The 17,802-nt window shown below is 44.8% G+C and overlaps 1 protein-coding gene across 1 annotated transcript; it reads right to left on the bottom strand.

The window, feature by feature from the left end:
• Positions 1-3,341: 3,341 nt before the first annotated feature.
• LOC133111839 (major intrinsically disordered Notch2-binding receptor 1-like) lies at positions 3,342-14,488 on the bottom strand. Its single transcript, XM_061222457.1, has 4 exons — positions 14,237-14,488; positions 11,379-13,676; positions 7,827-8,053; positions 3,342-4,959 (listed from the first exon to the last, which is right to left on the bottom strand). Exons 2-4 carry the CDS (start codon positions 13,633-13,635, stop codon positions 4,762-4,764), a joined length of 2,682 nt encoding a protein of 893 aa, XP_061078441.1. The 5' UTR covers positions 13,636-13,676; positions 14,237-14,488; the 3' UTR covers positions 3,342-4,761.
• Positions 14,489-17,802: the final 3,314 nt, after the last annotated feature.

Here is a 17,802-nt window from a genome sequence, read left to right as displayed (position 1 = left end):
AAAGTAGAGGAGACACACAAGATTGCGGTGAAAACACACAAGCACTAAAAGCTCCAGTCATTTTCATAAAGCAGTAAAACCTGCTACTGCATTTTAAGGGAAAGTGGTTACTTCCAAAGTATTTACTGACATCTGTGAGAGTGGCCTCGGGTGTCTCTCATCGAGCAGTCTCTGTGAAAGTGTTATTCAGTATTTGGCTATGTTATTTCATTAAGGTGATTATGTTATTATGATAAAAATATGCAGATGAATTATGTCATTACACTTTATTTGGCACATTGACTTTCACAGCGTTGCAAATCCAGGATTTAGCAACTGAATCTGTCAGTCTGGGGAGGTCATTATTTCCAGTGCTTCTGGTGATAGGCATAGATAACATCACAGATCAGGAGGCTGAAATACTGGATCATAGCTTGGGAAGCTGAGATAGTGGGTCACAAGTCATTAAGATTATTATTATCATCACAGAATCATTTGGAAAGGCACAGCTACCCCATGGGATCTCTATCAGCTGCAGCTGAATGCATAGATTCAAATGTATTCATCTGCATGAATATGAATATTAGTAATGTCAAGAGATGGAGATATCATAACTGAACATAAATAATCATTGCATGGCTGTTGTTTTCAGTGTGAAAAGGAAATAACTGAAAAAAGAGGAGTGTGTTCAAGGTCACTGGCAGAGGAAGTGACATTTGTTTTCTGACATAAATGTGTAGATGTAATTGTTGTCACATGTTAAATAAACAGGCAAGAGGTTAGAATAATAGTGTTGTCCTGTGAAAAATCTCTCTACTCTGAACTGGCTTTTCATTCAAAGGGGGTCCAAACTACCAAAGTTAGAGGCAAGATGCAATTAATTAACCTGGATTTTGGGTTGGGTTACGTATGCGGGAGGCCTGAAAATGCTCAGTAATTAATCATTCATTATTATCTTCTCAATTTTCTCAATTATCTCCAACAGATTTCAGGTCTTGGAATCCATATGCTCTAATGTCAGAAGAGGCAGACAGAAACTAAAATTTACCCTTAAAAAATTAGTAACTTTGCATATTTATGTTATACACATACTATTGAAGACTTTTTGTGCTGACTGGTTGAATATGGGACATGCAGGCCGGTGGGTTAATCATGTTGTCATATACAAGACATGTTTATTCATGTTACTTGTTCTTGCATTTTCCTTCAGTCTGAGCAGCCACTCAACAGTGTTTTCTCACATCTTTCATATTTTCTGAATGTTTTATTAGACAGAGTGCTGGACTACAGGAATTAGCTCACACTGGGAATTGGGAGTTTGTGTGTGTGTGTGTGTGTGTGTGTGTGTGTGTGTGTGTGTGTGTGTGTGTGTGTGTGTGTGTGTGTGTGTGCATTTGGGTGTGTGCATGTCTGTGTGCGTGTCTCTGTGTGTATGCAGTCATGTGTGTCTGTGTGTGTGTATGTGTGTGCATGCAGTAGGGAGAGGGGGGAGACGTTCCACTCTCAAGGCATAACAGTTAAAAAGATGATAAAAAGCAGGGAGATATTCTCTCAGGACAAAGCCTTTTCACACATGTTTAAGGCCTGAGCATTCTGGGATTACAGTCTCCCCACACACCTCATAACCCAGCACCCCACTTCATCTCTCAGTGTGCACACTGTAAACATTAGCAGCAAACATACTGCTAATGCAGCACGCCACATTAAACACACACTCACAGAATACTGAGCACTGTGCAGTAAATGGTTGATGGATGAAATGCAAACCCTCAGCCCTAGAATACTGCAGACATTACCACTGTAGACAGAAAGGTGAACCCAGTTACGGACGTGGAGTTCATACCTGTCTTATTAACCCAAGCTAACAAAACGATCTTCTGTGTGTTTGTCAGTCAGCATAGCACCTCATCATTCTGTTGCTGATGAGTCAGATGGGTAAACTTGACTGAGATGTTTTGCTAATAGAGTCTGAGATGTGAAAATCATATTAATCATGTGCACAGCAGGGGCATTACCCAGCATTCTCTCACACTGTTCTGTCTGTCTAACCTCCAGCGCAACATGCTCTAATTAGCTATCATTTAAGATAATCTGTGTGGAACAGAAGAAACATTTTTTGATGTCTTATAAGTTATTGTAAGTAATATTTAATAAATCACTTCAGTAATTATGGAAGAATTCAGCAGCATCTGCTCTGCTGATCACTATGTGAGCAGACAAGAACAGACTCTGACTGACAAGAATTAACTTTGTGTGTTTTTCCTCATATTTCTGTTGGTGTACATTATCATATCAAACAACTGGCCTTGTGTGTGAGTCTGCCATCCTTGCCAACAGATGTGTGGTTTATCCAGTAATCTCTCTGTGTGCGATGTTCAGGTCAGTGCTGTGTCACACACTTATCTCTCTGAGTGTGATGTTCAGGTCAGTGCTGTGTCACACACTTATCTCTGTGATGTTCAGGTCAGTGCTGTGTCACACACTTATCTCTGTGATGTTCAGGTCAGTGCTGTGTCACACACTTATCTCTGTGATGTTCAGGTCAGTGCTGTGTCACACACTTATCTCTGTGATGTTCAGGTCAGTGCTGTGTCACACACTTATCTCTGTGATGTTCAGGTCAGTGCTGTGTCACACACTTATCTCTCTGTGGAAGGAAGTACTTCCCTAAGCTCAAATCCTTAGGCAACATTCATCACAGGATAGAGGTCTCCCTTTTAAAGTAGTGCACAGTTTAAAAGGTGCCGAAAGATGGATTCACAACTCCTTCATTCTGTTACTGATGAGACTCTAAAAAATAAATCCTGTCATGGTGATACCCCTCTGGCTGTCCTTAAATGCCAGACTTTCATCTAAATTTACTGCAAATTAAACAGCTTGATCTCAGGTGTGACTCGCCCGGATGGAGAGGATAATACAGCTTTACGTAACTGCAGATACGGATTTGCTTTACAGAACTAGAACATGGTTTCCTGGGAGACTTGCTGCTGACATAGCGCCTGCAAAATTGCCCAGAGACAGAAATTTGACAGGTTATTTTATGGCACAGTAATTATAACATGCCAGCATATCCAAATAAACACCCCTGGCTTTCTATGTTTATTTTAGAAATTACCTCCCAACTACCACTTCTGGATAAAGTGTGACAGATATGCATATTAATGATTTATCAAATTTCCTAAAACTATTTAGATTGCTGAACTGTTTGTATTCCTCCAGGCAGTCTGTTCTTCAAATACTGGAAAAACATGACAATGGCTGTGTCTCTATTCACCTCCGGTGAAGCGTGAAGTGAGAGAGGGACATGTTTCAGGAGAGAGAGAGAAAGAGGGAGAGAAGTAGCAGACAGGCCCACAGCCAGGTAAGAACAATGCCGTTTTATCGTTTTATTGGGTCTCAGGGTCACTGCTGTTGACATGGCAGGTCCTGTCCATAACATCATACATCACCATCAGTCCGCAGTTTCAATGGCAATGACAGAACTGCCCAAAATGACAGCTCCCCAGTAAACATATTTACATCCAGACCCATAGAGTCTTCCCCCAAGCCATAGGCTCCTGTAGATGTGAGGGTAAGAGCAGGACTGTAGCTGGAGGGCTTGAAGCAACAGGTGGTCCGTAAGAGTTCGTAAGGCCCCAGAGGAGACTGATGTTACAGATGCATTGCTGTGAAGCAGAGGCATTTTGTCTTGGACTCAGACGGGTCGGAGCAGTAGATACTCTCAAATGGAATCAAATAGACACTCAATCTCTGATAAACAGCACTCACTGGTGGGAGGGAACAACTTCAAGAATAGATTCATGGACAAGAATTTACCCAATCAGATAAAACCTGACTCAAAACAAACAAAAAACCTCCTGTACTCTACAGTCGGATTGGGCAGTTCAAAATACAATTTCCATGAAACTAAGAGTGGTGAGTGGAAACTTACAATGGTGAGGATAAGCAACGCTTTGTTATATTATGGTGCTTTCCACATACATCAGTCAGTTAATTCGCTGAAAATAACACTTAATTGCACAACTGAATATCACTCTATTCAAATAAAAAATGAAAGTGCTCAACAACTAAGAAAGTAACCCTCGAGGAGATAAAATTCCTGTACAATGCATCTCTTGCTAAATTAAAGAAAAACAAACACTGCTATACAAGGTATATGAAGTCATGTGTTTCAGAAGAATGTGTTTATTCCATTCAACATAAATTGTTGGTCAAATACAATAATAAAGAATCAAATACTCACAACAACAAAATCATTTGAATATCTTAACATTTTCCACCTCCACCTCAAAGAGTATAACGCACATCATTCAGCATGGTATAAAAGGACCAGCAGCGCTGGCACATTAAACTTTTTTAAGCCCCCAGCTTTGACCAGTTAAGTCACTTTTCAGTTTGCAAGACTGGCCCTTAAACCAGTTTATAAGACTGGACCATAAACAAGTTTGCAAGACTGGACCACTAAACCAGTTTGTAAGACTGGACCATAAGACTGGATTGTAAGACTGGACTATAAAACCAGTTTGTAAGACTGGCCCATTAAACCAGTTCCCAAGATTGGACCATTTAACCTGTTTGCAAAACTGGACCATTCAACAGGTTTGTAAGTCCGGACCATTAAACCAGTTCCTAAGATTGGACCATTTCGCCTGTTCGCAAGACTGGACCGCTAAACCAGTTTGAAAGACTGGATTCTAAAACTGGACCATTAAACCAGTTTGTTAGAACGGACCATTAAACCAGCCTGTAAGACTAGAACATTAAACCAGTTGGTAAGCCTCTTCATGACTTCATGGTACAGATAGGAACTACAATTACCAAGATCACAGTGCAGGCGGCCGCAACAACCAGGGCTCCGATCTTCAACACCTTGGCCCTCCTGAACTGGGCCTCCTTGCGCTTCAGCAGGGAGTCGTAGCCCGGCGTGTAGATGTCCTCCATCCAATACTCCAGGTTGTTGGGATTCAGGGAGTCCTGTGTCTGTAGTCAGGAGGAGGAGGGGGACAGCTTTTCAGTCAGCAGCAGATGGATGAGTGAAGAGACTGCTAATTACATGCACTGCCAACCACTAAATCAGCCACACTCCCTGGAGGCGCATGGGACACAACCAGGGAGCCCTGCCTGTCTGTACAGGGAGGCCAGCTGCATGTGAGATGCCATTTTACACCATTGGCACAAGGAAAAAAAGGGTGAGAAATGGAGAGGGAATGAGAGAACTAGGCAGGAGGAATTCTATTTCAATTAAATGTTAATTTATTTCCCCCTTCAGCCCGAAAGCAGAGGTCACCCTGTGAGACACCATTCTGGGTGTTAAAAGCAGTGTTAAGGGCAGCTGCACTGTCCTCACTGACTGGAGTGAGGGAAATGAAACAGCCGCCCCTCTGATCCGTGGTGTCCACCATACCATCCACATGAGCCGTGCTGCAATCACATGGAATCATAACGTTCTCTGCCTCAAGCACACAGGAACCTGCAACAAGCAGGCTATTGCCTGGCTCAAAATCCACAATCCAACTCCAATAGCAGTGAGATAAACTGTAGACCTTCGTGGCCATTGATAATCACTCTAATCTCTGTCACAGTGACAGTAGGCAACCAGCAGACACAGCCAGGTATGTGAGGAATGGGACTAAGGGGCATTCAATCCTGTTAGACAGCTTTAGCATTAGCATTTTATTCTGTTGGAGGGCTATTGTGTTAACATTATATTCAGTTACAGAGCTGCTCTGTTAGCACTGAATTCTGTTATACGGCTTTAGTGTTAGCATTCTGTTGCATTAGAGCTTCAGCGAGAGGATAATGAACAAACCAAGAGGCCAAAACTGCTGAACTGTAATAATCAAACACGTTAGCATGGTAATTATCAGAGCAATTATCCATTTAGGAAATTCAAACTGGCAAAATATGAACACCATGAATCCTCCTGACAGTAGATTCTTAATTGCTGTTTAAGCCTTGTTTACAATTATTAAATTAAAACAGCGATGTTTGGATGTGCTATCTGAGTGACAATATGACTCAGTGATAAGAAGCCTGTACCAAACATTAGATTGGAACACACTCCTATTCTATACCAACTACTCCAATTGTAGCATTACACTAATTCTACTCATGCGCTACTCCTATCCTTCATCAATGCTATTTCTATCCTGAAAACAGCAACATTCATAGCCTATATCAGCTCTACTCCCACATCAGTGCTACTCCTAACCTACACCAGCTCCAGGCCTAAACCAGCAGCACTCCATTGCTCATGGGTGATCAGATGGCATGAAATCCAGAATCACAGTTCACTTGTCCATGGTGTTGGCACCAAAATGTCCTCTCAATACTGCACTGGTTCTGGTGCACAGTTGCAGACTCTATCCTTGTTTTGGATTCAAATAATTTTCTATGCTTTACTCAGCGTGTGTTGTGTATTGGAACTTATGACATACTCTTAAAAGGTCCTCTTGGTTGGCTCAATTGCACCAGACAAAATCAATCAAGCACAGAAAAGTATTTGAATCCAAAACACTGGGAATTTGACCCAGTCTCTCTCTTAACCGAGAGAGGTGGTGAGTGAGAATGTGCATTTATCTGCTCTTCTCATTGTTTGAGCTCAGCTGTGGGGCTTTTTCTGTACATTTCCTGATATATAGGGCAGGCAAATTAATTAAAAATCTGCGAGGCAGCCCCAGAGAAGGGGAGACAGGTCAGAAACACATATGTGTGATGTGACCTCACTGGAAGGTGTAAAGCCACGAGGTAATCAATGATCTTAGCACCACACAGAAGCAATGGGGGGTAGGTCATATAAACCAATGAACCAAATGAAACGCTTTGCACTCCGCTTCACTAACAGCTGCCACAGTTGGTTCAGTTCAGGGTTCACTGATGATGTGCGCTAGCTTCACCCATGTGAGGACTGATAAAGCCTCACTCTGTCATTACAGAGCCATACAGGGTTTTTACATCCAAATTCTCTCTCTAATCAAACAGAGAGCCTGTCTCCCTGGCCCTGTGCTATTACACAGCACTGTTAAATCCAGAGTGAGCGTTTTCAGCCTCTCCAGTTAGCCCAACAACACTGCAGTCAACTCTGAGAAATTAGTTCATCTAGATGAAGTGTTTCACATTAATACGATAATTACATACAGGACAGATAAAATGCTTGTTTAAAAACGAAACGCTAAGTGCATAAATAAAATCAGCATTATATTTTACGACATACGACAGTCTGTCTGAAATCAATAATCTGCTATTGCGAGGCAACATTTACTAAGCGCTCAGCAGAGTTTTAGCTGCACCCAGCACACCAGGGCAAGAGGAGACACATCAGCTGATACCAGCCCTGCATTCACAACACCTGCCCAGTCCGGCGCCAGGCCTGCGTCTGAGAGGCACGGCTCTACTGGACTAAATGCAATAGACATTGATCTGTGATCTTTCAGAGTCACAGGGCGGATCTGCTGTGGGGAGTGTTTCCGAGTGTAGCGCTGCTTCGTTATTGGTTAATTGGATTCAAACTGCCATCTTAATCCCCATAAGCATCTGCCCTTGTGCATACAGATGAGTCAGGGCATGTGCATCGATCCTCACCATTAGAAATGCTCTAATGAGACGGCCAGGCTCATAAATGATGCATTCCTTCGCTTTCAACCCCCCCACATTCCCTCATAGGCTGAGCCTCTCTTATCCCAGCCAGAGTGTAGGCTGATTTGCTCCCCTGAGGGTAAATCTTTACTATAAGCTCAAAGCCCCATAGATCATTAGAGACCGGGTGTCGGAGTTGGCCGAGGCTCCCTGCGAGCTTTAAAGGCAGAGGTATGCGGCCCTGTGGGCGAGTGCTGGTGGCGGGAGCTTGCCTGCAGGTCCAGGGCGGTGAGCTTGTTCTGGTCCAGGCCCCAGGGCGGCGCTGTCCTCTTGCCCTCGGGCAGTTCGCTCAGACGCAGGTCGGTGTACAGAGGGCTGCCCTTCATGTGGGGTTTGATGGACTGGGGAAAGGGGGGCGGGCTGAACACTTGCTCTATCAGGTAAGAGTCCCTGGGCACTTTGGACCGGTCCATCTGCGGATAAAGGTCAAAGCCCGGCACTGAAACATCTCTTAAAAGCAAAGAGGCACAATGCCGCATAAAACAAAGGGCATAAGGCACGCACTGAGAGACATGAGGCACAAAGAACTGCAGCAGCGCCCTACAACTGCAGCTACATCTGTAGAACAACACAGTTAAAATATGAAAAGATGTTTTATAATTATTCTATGACTCACACATAGACAAATCAAGCATTTGACACTGTGTCAGAATAAACAATTAAAATGCTTTTATCACAGCAAAACAAACAAAGCACAGTACTGTTTTACTTATTTGGCCTCCAGCAACATGAACGTATTTTGCAGCAGTTGCAAGCGGCAACTGCTATTAAAACTGGCATTAAAACAGCTACTAAGATAGTCTCATGGTTATATTAAAGACCTGCAGTGACCCCCAACAGCGAATGGGAGTCTCCCAGTCTCCCTGCTGCCTTGGGGATGCCAGGGCACCAGCCTGCTCCTGGTGGGCCACAGTGCCTGTGGGGCTACTCAACCTGGTCAACCGCCTGATTTAAATGACTCATCAAATACGTTCATCTTGACTGACCAAGTTCTCTCCCCAAAACCTGCAGTTTTATTACTTTCCAGGAGCAGAGGTGAGCAGCTTTAGCGCTATCTCTCTCTAAAATGCATGGATTATCCCGATGACATTCAAAACTAACATTCTGTTAATTGCCAGTGATTTCCCTGAGGCACAATCACACTGAAACAGGAAAGTGCTGCTCTGCTATCCAGTACACCGGATGCAGCTGGTGCACACTCTCCAGCTCAGAAAAATATTCGATTCCCCCACATGGTCATTACATGGGTGTTTTCAGTGCTATAATCTTAAATGTTCCTTCACACATGTGCACAAACACACACACGCACACACAGCTACACACAAACACACACACACTCACACACATACACACACACACACACACGCACACACAGCTACTCTGGCACATGCACATACATGGATTCAGCACTGTTTCCTGTCTGTGTTTTATTTTCTCTTTGTGTGAAGGTTTCCACATTGCTTGTTGACTATGCACAGCACCACATTTTCACAAGTGTACGACACTGATATATAACTCTGATAATGTTACACTGATATATCACACTCTGTCCCATCCCGCTCCACAGAAGGTACACAACGTGTTGCACATGTCAGGATGGGATGGGGTTAGGTGTCTCTTTGTCCCTGAAGCACTTTAAACATGAACTGAAATAACTTTTCGGCTAGTCTGGTCCGCAGAAATATCTACTGTAGGAGGAAAATGATTGAAAACATTAGCCAGCCTGTCAGCTACCAATCTCAATCACGTTCATTAGTTGAGATTGATACCAGCCAGTCCATGTAAATTAGCCTCCATGAAACTGCACATGTTTGGTGATTTATCATTAGAAGGCATATCAAAGCTTTACTGTAACAGAGTGCCTCAGAATTAATGCTTCTATCAATGAGTGCGGTCAGGGGCAGCCTAATAACGTCCAGAGATTAATCACGGTAATGACTGAGGTCCCCAAAACCTCTAAAGTGAAATGGGGACACACACCTGAAAAATAAGAGAACTAGATTTTGGCTAGTCTGACCATGTGCTCACCAAGATACAAACACAATGCCTTAGGGTGACTGACAGTCCCTGACACGCATTAGAATGACTGACAGAGGGTTTTAGCTAGGGAAAGAGAGATAGGCCACGCTGGCAGTGACACAGAGCGCAATGGCTGCGATTCACAGAAAAGTGAAAGCTGCCAGCTTGGTTTAAATCCAGCCTGGAATTTAATTTATGGCTCTCACGTTGAGCTTGTGGAAGACAGAACACACACCTCATACAAAATTAGTCTGAGTCTGATTATAAGCACTTCCCAAAACACAGGAATATTGCGCATGCCTTAGTGTTACTGACAGACATATGAATACGCATTAAGATTACTGACAGAAATGAACACACACATTAGGGTTACTGACAGAAATGAACACACACATTAGAGTTACTGACAGAAATGAACATACACATTAGGGATAATGACAGAAATGAACACACACATTAGAGTTACTGACAGAAATGAACACACACATTACGGTTACTGACATAAATACTCACACACATTGGGATGAGTAACATACAAACATACATGCATTACAGTTACTGACAGAGACACTCACACTCATTATGATTAATGACAGAGATACACACACACTTGTGTGTGTTCTTCTGTTTGACAGCTCAGATGAACAGCCAATTCCAGCTCATAAGAGCGCCACTCTCAGCACAAAAAAGAGGGGGTAATAAATATGACCAGTCTGTGAAAACATGGTGCCCAGTAGTGCATGGTTTCTATCTCTGCCCACAGTGCCTTTTGTCAGGTAATGAATGTGAGGTTACATAACTCCAGAATGCAATACCATTGGACAAATGTCTGAGGCCACTCCCCCTCTTGTGTGTGAGAATGGTTGATTTTATTCAGCCCAGAACATCTGCTTCATTAATCAGAGAGTAGGAGTAAAAATGTGGTTTGGAATAATTTTGCCGAATTCCATCTACAACCGCACAAACAACATGGCCTCCTGCTCATGTCCTGTGCTCCAGGAGACCTAGCACAGATTTCACTGCACAGAGAATGATAACACATGAATAATCATCAGGCGATATATTTAATGTGAATCTGTGGAATCATAGATTCTGGGAGATCACTGGCTGCATGAATAATGGATTTCAGCAAGTGCACCATCAGCCATATGCTATGAATGTGCTTGGTTCGGGGAAGGTAAACTAAAGTTATAATTTATTTGCCCAGGGTGCTCGAACAGTTTCCACACTGGCCACCAGAGAGGCACTCTCACAGAAGGGACCTTTCTGACTTTGTATCACACAACAGCGCATGATAAGAACAGTATAGCGGACTGTATACTGTAGTATTTTCAGTTCATTTTTAAGTGCTGAATGATAGCAGCAGGATCCCCTAAGACCCAATAAAATGCTCTACTCTACACTGACCAACACTCTACTGATCTGCATTCTACACTGCAGACTAAACTACACTCTGTACTGAGAGGCCCTCTTAATAAGTGAATACATTTGCTGCAAATGACCCCGTATTGAAATACAACCTGACACAATGAAAAATGAGATGTTAATGTATTTAACACGTGGAAATACCTGCATCAGCAGTGCAGTGCATATAGTTCAATGCAGTGTTTAGTACAGACTGCTGCAATTCCTAATGCACCTCAACCCCCTAACAAAACAACAGTTTGGGAACCAGTGTTCTATGCTACACCACAACCTGCATTAAACTCTCCAGTAGACGTCACGTCACGCCCTACACACACTACCCCCTGCATGTACCTCTTTCTGTTTGCGGTGTCGGTCTTTGGCATCACGTTCCTTCTCCTTCCCTTCCTCGCTGGTCCCAGGATGCCAGTCGCGTGGCGAGTTGGAAATGCTGGCGATTTTGGACTCCGTGGCGCTGTCCTCGGTCAGGCAGCGGGACGACCGTCGCGAGAACAGACCCCTCTTCAGCGACCTGCCGCGCCCGCTATCGCTCCCCGCCGCGCTGGCGTCTAAGCAGCACCACTCGGCCTTGCCGTCGCCCTTGGACACGTGCCCGGTGGTGTGGCAGCGGAAGGCTCCGGAAGAGGGGTCAATGTCCAGGCAGAGCCCACTGGGCAGGGCCATTTCCTTCTTCCTCCCGATGGGCTCCGGCTCCTGGATCTTCTGGTCCAGCTTATTGAGCTTGGACAGGACCTGCGAGATCTCCCCGCGCACCCCGGACAGGGACTCCAGCTTCTGCTCGATCTGCCCGATGCGCAGCACCAGCTTGCACACGCTGGACTTCAGCTCGTCGTCCGTGCTCTCCAGGGAGTGGAAGAGCCGCTCCAGCTTCTTGGCGCCCTTCTTGGCGTTGCTCTGCTCGGGTGAGCTGTCGCCGTCCGACTTGGCGAGCTGCGAGAGGGAACCCACGCTGTTGTAGCAGGACGACTGGATGACCCCCGTGGAGCCGCACACGCTGATGTCGTCCAGGAAGCGGAATATGTCGCTGATGTCGTCGCTGTCGTCCTCGGAGCGGGAGAAAGGGTGCTTCTCGCCATACTTGCTGAGGCTCATGATGTCTCTCAGTCGCCGGCGGTCGTAGTTCTCTGTCTGCGTGCCCACACTGAGCATGTTCTCCACGCCCCCGCCCTGGAGAGATGTGCAGTTGATGCTTTTGTCTTTGAATCTCTTCATGGCTTCTCTCCTGTCCGCCCCCACTCCTCCAGCCATGGAGCTGGCATCCTTGGTTTTGGGCCCGGAGGGTTTGGCTCCGAAAGTGGAGGGCGAGACGGCCGGCTGCTCCTTGCCGGCCTGATAATGGCGCTCATCATCCAGGCTGCCACCGGCATGCCGCCGCTCGTTCCTGGGCTGCTTCAGGAAAGAGCGCTCGAAATCCGGCCCCTCTTCGGTGTTCAGGCTCAGGCTCTTGATTGGCCAGGCCGGCTGCCGGCCCGGTTTCCCAGGCGTCCTCCTGCCACCGGCACACTCGGTAACTGGCGTCGGACCGAAGTAGGTGGAGGCCTGCAGGTCGTCCAGGCTCTCGTGCTTGGCTCGGCGGGCCTCTGGGCAGGGAGAGTGGGCCGGCTCGCTGTAAGGGTTGCTGTACGGAAGCTCAAAGCTGTGGTTGAAGAAGTTGGGGGGTTTACGCAGCTCGCGCTGCGGGTACCCTCCACCCGACTGCACCCCGGGCGTGGAGTCGGTGGTGATCACCTGCGGCGTGAAAGTTGGGAGGTTGTGGAAGTCCTCCTTGAAGATGTTCCTCTTCTGGACGCAGGAGTGCAAGGCGAAGGGCTCCGCGGAGGAGGACACCAGCGTCTCCTTGATGGCCGGGTTGAGGGAGTCGGCGTCAGTGGTGGACTCGCTGTCGATGTCCGTGGGGAAGTAGGTGCTCTGCATGTCGCAGGGGGAGGGAGAGCGGTCGCCGCCGTACTGCAGAAGGTGCTGAGGGAGTTGCTGAGGGAGTTGCTGAGGGAGGTGCTGAGGGAGGTGCTGCAGTTTGTCGAGAGATGCCGCTCTGCACTTCAGATCGCCGCGGGCTCCTCGGAGGAGGCTGTGGTTTGGGGCTGGAATGAAGTGCTGACAGCCGTTGCAGTCCGATTTAGGGCAAGGAGAGGCTCTTGAAGGGGGAGGGGCCCCGGCATCCAGGAAGTCAAGGGACCTATCACGGCCTGAGTACCTGTACACGTCACTGTCCGAGCGGCAGGACTCAAAGGATTGGTTCTTGTGGACTTTGGGCCGGTGCGAGGAGGGAAGTTTGTCCACGCTCGTCCCGCCGTTCATCTGAATGAGGTTGAACATGGTGACGATGTCCGCCGCCACCGTCAGCTTCTTGGACTGCTGGCTGTCCCCGGAGCACCTCATCTTGTCCCTGAAGAGGGTGGCGGGGAAGCTGGGATCCAGGCAGGCCATGTAAAACAGCAGGCTGCGCAGCTTGGTCAGGTGGGCCAGGTCAAACCTGCTGCACAGGGACTTGCACAGGTCCTGGTATGACACCGTGCTGTACTTCGTGTCCAACTCTTCAAGAATCCTGTGCAGGAAGAGCGAGTACTCTGGATCCATGTCTGGTTGTCTTTCCTTCACTTCATCAGCAATCTTGTTCCCTGTGGGAGGAATAGCTGGGATTAGCAGACAACCGCCGGCAGCACTTTTGCACCACATTATAACTAATTAAGCACAGTGACACATGGAATGTTATTAGGATATGATTCAAATAATACACCAACAAACTCTTTGATCAAAAAAAAAAAAAAAAAAAAAAAACAACCGTGGTAAAAACCAGATTAAACAGTCGAGTAAATGATCAAAGAATTAAAGAAATAACTAACCCAACAAGGCACTGGGAAGATAAAAAATGAGGCTCGTGCACAAGGGAAATAGCGCATAGCTCCAGCAGACACCGTATCTTCTCAGCCATACAATGGTTGCGGCTCACGGCAAAAAACGGAAATAAATTGCGTTTGATTGGAAATACTGTGTTCAAGATACAAAGTGATATCCATTCAGAACTAGTAGGACGCGTAAAACCACATGTGCGCGCTGCCAGACTTTTGCATACACCGAGGCTTAATATTCATGGTGCGTGGAAAACGCACAGCCGTGCTGGAAACGAACATTTGTATAAATCTATCATTAGAGAACGACGGAAGGGGAACAAACGTACCTTATGCGCCGTCTCATCTGCAATCATGAATGCTGTGATGAAAAAAAAAACATCTACTACAAACCTACCGGCAGAGCAAAGTTAACGAGTGTGCATTATTCCGTTGCTTGTACACTCCATGTGCACGCCTTTTTTACGCATTATTTTACAACGGCTCCGCTTACAGAACTCCACCTCTCGCAACAGCGGTGTTTTCACCCGGGAGCTGATTCTCTCCCGACTTCAGTGTCCGAGCTCGGTGAAACGGAGCTGTCCACGGTCTTCCAGAAACGGGCTGCTGTAGGAACGCGGCTTTGTTTCTGCCGTCTCGAATGACGTAATCATACCTTCACACGATCTGCAGAGTGAAAAGCAGCGATTGTTACTCCTTTACATAATATCACCTTCTGAACGTCTCTCACAGTGCTGGATGCCTCCACTCCATTGAGTTTAACACGGCTATTACTTAAAGCATTAATAATAGCAATCACCAGTCCTTATTTAGGTTGGATGGCGATTAATGACCGATGGCAAACTTTTGAGGAAACAAGTAGCTTGAGCTACTTTCTACAATTAACATTGAGCAGCACCCATCTTCATTCCTAAATAAGACGAAACAAACTAGCTTATAACATATTGAGTAGTAGTATTCAGTGTCGGTCATGTCCCATAGCGTCCCATGTCTGTCTAAATTTTCAGGGGAATGTATGTGCGCGATGTCATGAGTTGTCCTGTGATGCTGATGCACAGCTCTAATTGGAAATATTCGCTACAAGAGGTCGGTGGTTTACAGTGCTAATGAAGTGCGCCATCTTACACAAAAATAGGCTATTGCTACACTGTGTTAAAGAATAATCTGTTATCCAAATTGCTCCAAAAATACTTAACAGTGTGACTGTGTCTACATTCTTCACTGAGTGTTCTTATGGCCCGCAGAGAAGTTAATATCAGCAGTGCATGCTCCATAATTATGCTCCGTAAACCATCACTATAGAGACAGCGACACTAATCAAGTTCAGTAGCGCCACAGGTTTTCGCATATTGTCAAATTGTATTACATCAAACTGTCTTTAATACATGTATGATAATCTGTAGCCATAATGCTGTTCTTAAGCCTACTTCGTGTTACTATGCAAATTGAACCTACATATATAATTAAGTCTACATGCCAACATGCAAATGCAAAGCAAACCTATAAGTAACGTAGACTACAATTATGTATAACTGTTGATAATAATAAGCTATATTCCAACATGATCTACAATAGCTTTATTTTCCAAATAGATCATTTCCTGTATGAACCTGTTAAAATAAAACGTCAATGCCATTCTACTAAGCAAATTAAAACAGTCCAAAATATTCACACGTGAACCAACCAGGCACACAATGAAATTTGAAACAAAGATGAAAACTCACAAGCAGGTAATCACACCCTCAGAATCAAGCAGCACGTTTCATGTGCCCTCCTCAAGTAATGTAAATATTCCTCTGTAATATATATAGGCCTATTTTAACGTCTTACCCTTTCCGTGTATAGGACTACGTGCTTATGTGTGTGGATATAACACTGAGATGCATTCAATGCATCCGATATTTGAAAGCTAACACATAGTCTGACAAATGTAGGCTACCGGTAGAAACACGGTATGTGTACTGGTATGTACAAATACTGTACATAAAAAAAGATTAAGTAGCCTAGTCTGGATTTCTCTTGGGGATTGTCCCGCAGTCTGATGAACTCGCTTACACATAATAATAATTCATGTTTTACAGGATTTTGATAAGTTAAACAGAGCTGTACCTCCTGATTCAATGAGGACAACCAGCGACCAAAACCAGGGACTGGAGGAATTTTCCTCCTCTGTCCCGTAATCAGTATGGTTCCTTAGCAACGGACGATCTATACAGTCAGCGGCTAGCCAATCAATCACAGCGGTTCAATACCACACCCCAATGCCACCGTGCGGGAAGTAGCAGTCTGCTGCTTTCAGTTATATCAGTAGAACCCTTCTTTTTCCAGCACACATTGCTTCGTCATTATGAATAGAACAATCTGGGCAGTGTGTCGCACTACAGTTCCGTTGACCACCTTTCCGGAATTCTAAGGTTATGCCTGCATGGATTCGAGTTTGCGGACTGAAGTGGTTTGTAAAAACGTGGTTTGTAGGTGTACAATCATTGTGATTTATGTAATTGTTTTTGCGTTGTTTATCCGACTACATAAGAAGTCACTTCAGCTGCATACGCTTGTGGCGTTTTACAGGTGTGGACAGTATATCAGTCCTGATTACACCAGGGTAATGAACATGGGTTGGTGACAAAGGTTGGTCTATTTGTTTCTCAGGTGTAGACAAAAGGGGGGAATGAGACATTAATTTGTGAATATGACTATACACATGAATATGAACACAAAAAGGTGCATGCAGATACTGAAATAATGGCATAGAGACCCGAGAGATACTGTACATTGACCAGTGTTCTCTGAGAACTGTGATGGATGTTGCATTTAAGGAACAGGAAATTGTAAGCTGACCCCCCCAAACACATTTCACTCTAGATTGTGTCTGCAAGATGTACTGTAGGATAAGTGTGGATGCAATTTCAGTAATGGCAATGGTGCATCTGCAGTGTTGGATGTGATTAGATCTCACTATGTCAGCACCAGCAAAGATAAACAAGAACATCCTATTCAATCACCCCCATTCCAGACTTGTGTGTTATGTGTGTGTGTGTGTGTGTGTGTGTGTTACACATGCTTCACACATGCGTCTGTCTGTGTGAATCCATGCACTTAGGTGTGAATGCATGCATGAGTGTTTTAACCTTGTAAGATAATTTTTAAAAAAAGTTTCCTGTGGTTTTACTTGGTGTAAGACTGCTGCACAAATCTTCCTCAGATTTATGAAATTCAAATACATCTGACATTTATTCAAAATGCCACTGTTTTTGTTAGTGATATTAAAGAGTACGTTCTAAATACATAAGATACACAGTACACTGAAATGCATTAACTATACAACACATTTGTTTTGGCTCACACATTTCCAAGTGTGAAGTAAATTAATTTAATCCTTCCCTAACAATTTATTGCTCAAAATGGAAAAACCAGTCTAGATCTTTTGTACATTTGTACAGACATGAAACATTTGGTAAGTACGGAAAATGTGGATTATCATAGGAACCCCCTTATTCCTGCAATAGAGACGTGCAAACGCACCTGGGAGGGTGTGGCAGGGCCTTGATCTTCTGCTGTTTAGCTGCAGTGGCTCCACATAACATCACAGCAGAAGCTGGAACAGAGCAGTGCATAATACAGGTCTAACTGATGTTCAAGCAGCGAATGAAGAAAAATGTGTGAAATAAAAGTGTTAAAGAGCATTCAGGAGACACAGATGAGGGAGGGACACAGAGCTGAGTTCAGTTGAAGTTCAGTTCTGAGTCACAGAAACGCCTGAGTGGAATTACATTCCATAAGTACTGCTGCACTCCGTCATCTTTAATAACTTCATGATAAATTTAGTGACTGTTATTTAGGGAAGTTTGAATAAATATGGATATTTATGCTGACCTATTGATTCTGATTATTC

The sequence above is a fragment of the Conger conger genome, chromosome 15, assembly GCF_963514075.1.
Source record: "Conger conger chromosome 15, fConCon1.1, whole genome shotgun sequence".
NCBI classification, from domain to species: Eukaryota; Metazoa; Chordata; class Actinopteri; order Anguilliformes; family Congridae; genus Conger; species Conger conger.
The sequence above is the reverse complement of the archived record's forward strand: the minus strand, read 5'-3'. Positions and strand labels throughout refer to the sequence as shown.

Excerpts from the sequence above, each read along its gene's own strand:
- LOC133111839 (XM_061222457.1), bottom strand. The coding sequence starts at position 13,635 with ATGGATCCAGAGTACTCGCTCTTCCTGCACAGGATTCTTGAAGAGTTG. Across the intron at positions 8,054-11,378 it reads GAAAGAGGTACATGCAGGGG|TGCCGGGCTTTGACCTTTAT; the intron begins GTAGTGTGTGTA and ends GAGATGTTTCAG. Across the intron at positions 4,960-7,826 it reads TCACCGCCCTGGACCTGCAG|ACACAGGACTCCCTGAATCC; the intron begins GCAAGCTCCCGC and ends TCCTGACTACAG.